General features: G+C 40.7%; 1 protein-coding gene across 1 annotated transcript in view; it reads left to right on the top strand.

The window, feature by feature from the left end:
- LOC107038033 (protein split ends) overlaps nt 1-8,517 on the top strand; it is a 130,888-nt gene that overhangs the window by 83,490 nt on the left and 38,881 nt on the right. The window contains exon 2 of the mRNA XM_015256897.1: nt 7,304-7,588. Within this exon, the coding sequence (XP_015112383.1) occupies nt 7,304-7,588 (285 nt within the window). The remainder of the gene's footprint in view (nt 1-7,303; nt 7,589-8,517) is intronic.

Raw genomic sequence — 8,517 nt, forward strand, 5'->3', positions numbered from 1 at the left:
TTGCTTTTTCGTTCATAAGAAATGCTTTATTTGAATCAAATAAAAATTTTTTTTAGAATATAAACAAATGTTTTCATTATCCGAATAGAAATTTTGTTATTTGGAATTAAAAGCATTGTTCAGACGGCGAAGCACAAATTTTACAACATAATATAAATATTCTTAATAAATAATAGTGAGGAACAGATAATAATTCATTTTTGGTAGAAGTTTCCGATGCATCTCCGGAAATTTCAGCGAATTTCGTCTTTAAAAATTTGAAATTTTATGAAAAAATCAATCGAATCTGTAAATCCAGTTAAATTATTCCCTGAATATGAAGACAAATGTAAAAAATTCGCATAATTTAATACTAAACATTAATGTTTCCATTAAAAAATGATGTGAGTTGTTGAATTCCTGTTTTCCTGCAGCTTAAAAATCCGTAATTTCCTTAAATTTTCAGTAGAACTACAAATTTCATGAATTTTTTCTCCGCAAATTGCTACTGAACTTTCGTCCACAAAATTCCAATTTCTATTCCAGCAGTGCAAAGAACATAATGAATTATTAACTACTCGTTTCACATACTCAAACATCTTCTTTGAAATAACTCTACGAGTCTTCAACCCCCATAAAAAAATACTATGGAAGTGAACGAAAAAATTTCGAGTGAAGATTGTCATCAACTGCAAATAAACTTTTACCCGATTGAAATGCGTCATTTCTCGGGGTGAATTTCCCTCACTTTTCAATGGAAATATTTTTCCCTGGGCGTCATCGTGAAATGAAGCACGGACCCCCCCCCCTCCCCTCCCCTCCCCGGGAAATGACTTTATTTCCAACGGAAAAGCCCAGAGGGCGGATAAAAAATATACAATTAAGTGACGATTGTATAAGCATTGAGTGTCTACGTATGTATAGTAACTCTCCTCCCTCGTCTGGCCGTGCAACCCTCGACTGTTGGCCGATGGTATTGATTTCTCGTTTCACCCGCCTATTTCAAACGTGGAAAGACAAACGGCCGTCGTAACACCCAGCTCTCGCTTTCGTATTTCTAGCACTTCTCAACCCAATCCTATTTCATCGCATTTATTGTATCATTGAGACGGTATCGATCGGCCGAGGGGGGGAATGGAAGATTACTGAATTGCATTGAATTCACGGGGAATTCAGGGTGTCTTCGGGACAATGGTGGCACGTACAGAGCTTCCAATTCTGTTAATTCAGTGTTTCTCCGGCGTTTTTGAGTTTCAAAAGACGACAGAACACTCGTGGAGGCATCACGTACACCGTATGATTGTGCCATTTCAACTTTGTATGGCCTCTGCGGAGATAGAATTAACGAATTAACCGGCGGAAGGTGTCCACGACAATCAAGCGACTTATCCTATTTTTATATCTAGATAAATTGTTTATTATTATCGAACTGATCTTTAAAAATTCTTAAAATTTTTAAATTAACTGTATCCCGTCCAAATGAATGGGTTTCACGGAACTGAAGTCAAAAGACAAGAGTTTTTTGAGGAGTACGTCTTACTTGCATCAAAAAATTCATTCAAGCATGTGAAAATAAAAATTTTCTGTTAACATTTTATCAAAGGCCTGAGGGGAGAGATAGAACTGTAAAAAAAGATAATTCAGTAGTGAAGCGGTCAATCGGTTCAAGTCGACTTGAAATTGACTTAAACCGTTTGACCACTTCAATACTGAATCGGTTGTATAGGAGAAAGGGATAATAAAAATAATGATAACATTCAGCTAAAAAACGATTTGAGTCGATTTTGACTGTTGGTTAGTTTTTAATGAATATCTCTAGATCTGAAGCAGATACCAAAATTTTTGTCAAACCCTTTTTTGTAGGTCTCAATTCGCTGCATAAAAAAGGTCTTTCGGAAAATTTCGCTATCTCCCCTAGATTCGGAGATATGCCTCAATATCTCAGATGAGAGCTACGTCGACTTGAACCATTTTACCGCTTCGCTGCTGAATTAGTTGAAAAGAAATCTTATTCAATTCAAACAAATGAAGTAAACCATGAATTATACATGATAGAAGGAAATGATACGCAAAATACCTATTCGGAAACATTACTAGTTTATTAGCAAATATAACTATACCATATGCAATTCAAGAGCAATTTTCCACTTGTTTTTCTACGTATCATTCCTCTTCATAATGCATTCATGAGTGCATGATATTCAATACATTTGAAATTTGAATGAATAAAAGGAAGCCTCTCACAAGTAAATGAGGTGATAGATCATCGCGCGCGTCCGGTTCAACATTAAAAAAAAAATCATCAATCTCTTGACTTTTTCTCGACCCCTCTGACCACGCCATAAATACCTTAAAACCCTATTTCAAAATTTTATCGTCTACGTAACGTCTGAATCCACTCCACAACAACACCCATTACGTAATTCCATGTTTTTTCCTTCTTTTCATCTTTGAAATCCGTTTGGATGTTTTCGAAGGCACCTGTGTGCCAGGCCACATCACCAGAGTTTAACACATGCGTCAGTCTCTCGATCATGATTAGTGAATACCATATATGCTGTAAAGTGAGTTCCAAAGTCTCTTTGGGAAGGCAACGACTCGGCGCAGATATGGCTGTGTGGACCTCGAGATAGTGGCATAGCCTGCGTAAACAATTTTGAGTTCCATCTCACTCGGTCGAGTGAATTTTCTCAGCGTTCGTCCTCGTTTTTTTTCGCGTCGGGTAATGATAAGCCGCTTGCCTCATTCCTCATGTTTTGCAGTCTCGATGATGTGGTCATACCTGTGAAACTTCTTTTCAGGAGAGTTTTTGCGTATTTTTTGCTGTTTCATTCTCTCGAGAGACTGGAGGCGGTAATGACGTGACCTTTCTGTGGTTGACACCTTTTTATCGGTTTTAGTTGAACATCGGAGCTTTCGTTTATGCACCATTTGACCCTAGGTTCTGAATATTTTGCAATCGTTTTGGTATTCGCACTTTAAAGGTTGAAATTTTAGTCGCCGGCTCGAAAACATTTTAGGGATACGAGATATAATGATTATATGATATAATTTTAGTCACTAAGGGGTACTTTATTAATTATTTTGAGATGAAAATTATAAGTTTCGGAGGTTGTTCACAAGGTCCTTGAGACATGAGTAGATGAATTTTAGAACAGGAAGTCATTAATTTAGGGATGAGATTTTTTTTGGGAACTCGCATGCTATGAAGTCAGGGATCAAGATGTTCTCAAATTAGCTGGAAGTATAAGTTTATTCAAGTATAATGATGCTAGGTTTGTGCAAAATTACTGACAATTAGAACTTTTTCGATTTTTTTCACATATTTTCCTGAATTCTTCTAATTTCTGTTAATATATTTTCCTGAATTTTTCTAATTTTTACCAGTTTTCATAGAGTAGTTGGAAATTTCAAGTTTCCATAGATTTTTCTATCGAATTGTGAATTTTCAATGACAAAATTCCTCAAGATTTCAGTAGAAATGTCACTTGATAAAAATTTGCCGGAAGTCCACTGGAGAGTTGACCCAACAATTTTGAACTGCGTATTTTTTTTTGGAATTTCCAATCACAACCGCAGAAATATAACACAGTTGAGGAAATCACAGTATAACTTATTAAAAATCCAGTGAGTCCCTAAAATTTTTATTTTCAATCAATTAAAAAGTCAAGAATATATTCCCCTGAAGTTTCCTCATTTTTTATCAATTCCCACAGAACAGTTGAATAAAAATCGACCGTTTTACTGGAATCATCACTCGGAAAAAATTTCCCAAAAGTAACGAACTATTCGAGATCCCCCTGTCCCATCCAAATGACTCATTTCGCCACTCGCCCAATTTTTCCACATCATCAGCCCCCCCCCCNCCTGGGAAGACGCTCCCGCCGCTGGAAACCCATTAAACCCCCCGAACGTGAAACCCTGGCTAGAACGAGACAGTAGTCTGACCTAGAGACTCTCCTAGTTTATGGGAATCGCACACGGGCGCTCGCTAATGCCATCTCATAAACCAACTTGAAGCGGTCCAGGCGAAATAGGGGCGAGCGAGTTGCCCCTAGAGTGCCCAAGCCAGAAAGCGACAGAATCATCGTGCCCTCTCTGATGCGTCATATACCGGGTATAGGAGCCCGGGAGCGAGTCTGCTCCGAGTAAAATTCCTCGACGAGCTCCCCCCCCCGGCCCCTCCTTCCCCCCCTTTAACTCCTCTCTATTCCATTCGCTTCGTGGCTCGCCTCAGAATCAGTACTATACGTGAATAAAGAGGTGGTCCAGGGGGGGGGGAGACGAGAAACAGTGTCCATGGTTCATGACTTGCTCGCCAGTCCACCAGCCACCGTGGCACTTTACTCTCCCTCACCCCCCTCCCACCCGTCGTTATTCCCCTCATTCTCCCACCACTTGTCCCCCTACTCTGAACCCTAGACCTCCCCTACCGCGGGAGAAGGCTCAGGCGACGCTTGCGTGAGTCGCACTGGCAATATGGCAAAGGGCGTTCACGGTATGTGCGCGCAGGAAAGACAAGTCTCCCAAAAAAAATTAAAAAAAAAAAAAAAAAAAGAAACTGCTCCTTCACCGTACACCGAGAGAAAAAAGACTCCGACAACAGAACAGAATGAAATAGGATAGACACGAACACTCCATGCCGTAAATTTAATCTAGGAATTCCTTTTTTCCATCTCAATTGTTAATTTCCTCCCGAAGAACAACTCCACCGGAGTATAATCAAGCATTGGTCGGCATGAGAGGAGATGCAATGAATAAACATGACACTATTAACGTGTATTTTTCACATTACATGGACTTTTAGCACAGAAACCCATTGTTTTCGTTATTTATTAAATTGATAACATTATCATGTCTCAAGGTTGCGTGAATTTGTACTTGATATCGAGAGAGGAAAAACACTGGGGGATAAGATAGCATGAACGAGACAATCAGGAGGGGCACAAATGTCGATTATTAGTATTTTCATTTCTCTCGCTTCACACAATGGCGGCCATTTTGTGGTGAACCTTGTGGTCAGCTTGTTGGTTGCTCCCTTCAATTGTCCACTGATTCTGACGGATTTCCATTATTTCCGCGTCAATTCTGGGTTGACAATTCAAATTCGCTGGATTAAACTCGAGAAAATTCCCCCAGGAGCCGGGAATATCATGAAAATGTCTCTTCTTTACCGACGCAGAGCGGAGCCTTGACTCCATTCAGCGAGATAAATCATGAACATACGTTAAACAAAAATAACCAATGATAATTCACGCACGAAATGCCCAACACTCTGTGAAATAACGTTAAAGCCAAGAATCCAATTGTAGTAATTGATCACGACTCCGAGAATAAAAAGAAAAATGGCGTTAAACTAACTGCGTAGAATGGAATACGGGGGGGGGTCTGGTATGTCGTAGGTGCCCCGCCCTACTCCAAAAAAGTCGATAACTCCGTTGCAAGCGGCATGTGCAAAATATATTTACAACTAAAATGAATAAACGGAGAGTAATTCGTCAAAATAACAGAACAGACAGTTAATAAAGTTCGTCTTTATCTCTCCGATAATAATCTTGCGCTTTGTAAAAACTTCCATCCACTTTTATCGGTAAAATCCAGTGTTCGTGTGAGAGCACCCATATTGCTTCATACTCCAGGCAAGATAGTCGATAAAAAACTGATAAAAATCAGGGCGATAGAGTCCAGTGGTGATTTTATACTGAAATAAACCCAAGTGTGATTAATTTCTTGGGGGGGAATTGAAAAAAATCAATTAATGATTGACGTGGAGATTGCGGTGCGTTGTTACTCGCGCGAAGTGATACGGGCGACTCCCAGAGAAACTTTGACTCGCAGCGGGTCTCTCCGCGCCTGCGCACTATCGACCCTCCGCTCCACTGCGTTCCGCGTTCCCCCAACGGGGAATCCCCCCACTTCTTCTCTGCGTTACCCAATGGCCGCTACCACCTCTCCCTCTCTTTTTTCTCCCTCACTCGCTCTCGCTCCCTCTCATATCGGTGTTACGTGCATTTTTATTCTCAACAAGAATACCCATTCCCTATCCCCCTTTTTTTAAGGTGGAGAGCCATCATCATTTTCTGTTTGAGAATCCATTTCTCCTGTATGCGTTATTCGCTGGACTGGAGGTATTGAAGTCCAAAAACTCCTCTCACTTACACCCACACTGAGTCAACCGTCATGGCCTCTCGGCGCAAAAACATCGCGTGGACGTGCCCCCAGGGAGGGGAGGACTGCCTTTTATATCTGCGTAAATGCGAACGCAGACGAGAAAGTTTCGATCGCCTTCGTATATACGGTTTTTATGATTGCCACCCCCTCTGGAGGGTAGGGTTTTTTAGGAGGGGGGAGGGGGGGGAGGGCTTTTTTTCCTTGATTTAATTTAGCAGGCTTGTGTCCGGTATTATGGAAAGCCCGGATGGCATACCAAGCCTGTCTTGGAATCAGGGAATTGGCGTTTTTTTCAGTTTTATTTCCCTTTTCCGGGAAAAGATCGTTGAACAAAGCCGTATATATACATGGGGGAAAACCTTTAAAGCCGGGTTGCCATGCAGCCAATGAATCCTGGAGTTTCTTTTTTTTTTACGGTGGAGGTTTTTGTGGACGTTCGTTTCATTACGGCTTGCGGCTTGCGTTTTTCTGGGACTAGGCTCTGCCTAGCAACAGAAGGGAACAAGGTCGTTTCTAGGGATTGGAATGGAGTTGAGGGAATTGGTGGAGTTGGGAAGTTAATGTTGGATTTTGAAGGAATTGGATGGAGTTTGGTGACGATATGATTTGTGGGGGTGAATGCAGACAAAATTTCGCTCGGGTTGAGGCGACTTCGACGTTGAAAGAAGGTAGGATTGGGAGAGTGTGGTATTTTCTCATTATGAAAGGCAAGAAAAAAATTCTTGCACGAATTCTTAGGGAAAAATTCCAACATAATGAGTTGTACAGGAGAATTAACATCCATGAACTTTTTTCGATCGAAAATATTTGTTGAAAAACGTACGGGAGAGTTGCGTAATTTTTAATAGAATTGGCGCAGAAAACAAATCGAATTTTTTAATAGATTTGAACAGATGAACAAAAACAATAACAAAATAAAACTGTAGTTTTTATTTATTTATTTGTTCATTTACTTATTCATTTGTTCATGTATTTATTTATTCGTTCATTTATCTATTTAAGCATTTCAAATTAATTATATTACTCTGCTGAATAGAATTCTAGTAAAACTCTAATAGAATTTTATAGAATTCTTTTTTTTATTATTGGGAGTACTGATGAGAATAATCAATCTTATCAATCAATTAATTCTTGTATCATTGATCTCCACCAGGTATGGACGCGTGCAGAGCGTCAAGTTGTTGCCACGGGGCGAGGAATGCCCCGTGGACGGTGGTTCCGGTGGTACAATCGGCGAGGGAAACGAGGGTGGCCCTGGCGGTGGCTCAGGTAGCACAGGCAGCACCACATCCAGCACCGGGGCTTCCGCGACGGTTGCGTTCATGGATATCAAATCCGCAGCGAAGGCACACGCGACTGAACACACGCTGGACGAGAGAGCCCTCACAACCCAGTACTACGAGCCACAGCATCTTCAGCACAGGTTTCCCACACACGGGTGAGTTTTAATATCACAAATTGGAAAAAATTCAGTGGTCAAACAGACCACTGTCCCCCTTTTCCCAAATATCTCAAAATCCCGCGGAGATACGAAATTCTTCGTTGAGACCTTTTTTCCAGCTCTCATTTCGCTCTGCAAAAAAGGTCTCAACGAAAATTTCACCGTCTCCCCTCGCATCCGAGATATTTGACAAAAACGAAGGAAAATCACTGCTGAATTGTTCGCTCCAACGTTTTCCCTGCGAGACAAAAGTTTCGTTCTCTAATACAGAATGGGAATTAATTGAATTTCCCATTGACAACAATACAGAATCGTCAGAAAGCGTTATCGAAGTGCCGGAGGGAGCGAGTCACCTCTGGCACGTCAGGGATTTTTATTTTTACAGCGAAACTCACGTACAGTCCACACACATCCCTCTCTCACTCCCACACTTCTTCATCTCCACTTCCACTTGTCTTCCCTCTGTGCAACTTGTTATTCTTTTTTTCTCTTATTCCGTATTTCTGTTCCACGTCCCCCTGTGTCCCAATGTATTTGCTCTCTTCCGCCGAACCGAGAGGACGTCGCACCTGGAATTTAAAGTGAGAGAATTCACGCCAATACGAAGACGTTGAAAGTGTCACCATCGATATTGCTTCTGGTTTTTTTCATTTTTTTTTTTTTTTTTTTTTTTTTTTTCGTGATTTTTAACTCGATGGTTTAAAGTGCTGGTGGTGTTTGAATGGTAAACAGTGCTGGGGAAATTATTATTTCTGGATATATGTGCATCATGTGGATAACATCAATATCATCGCTCAAATGGATACAGTGTTGGAATGCAGTGAATTGGATTATATAAACAAACAATGGTTGGAGTTTAAACTAAACAGGAGTGAATTTACGACTGGATTCTCGGCCTCGAGGTAAGTCAATTCCCCCCCCCCCCC

This window comes from Diachasma alloeum, unplaced genomic scaffold, assembly GCF_001412515.2.
Source record: "Diachasma alloeum isolate Michigan unplaced genomic scaffold, Dall2.0 Dall_scaffold_00277, whole genome shotgun sequence".
NCBI lineage: Eukaryota > Metazoa > Arthropoda > Insecta > Hymenoptera > Braconidae > Diachasma > Diachasma alloeum.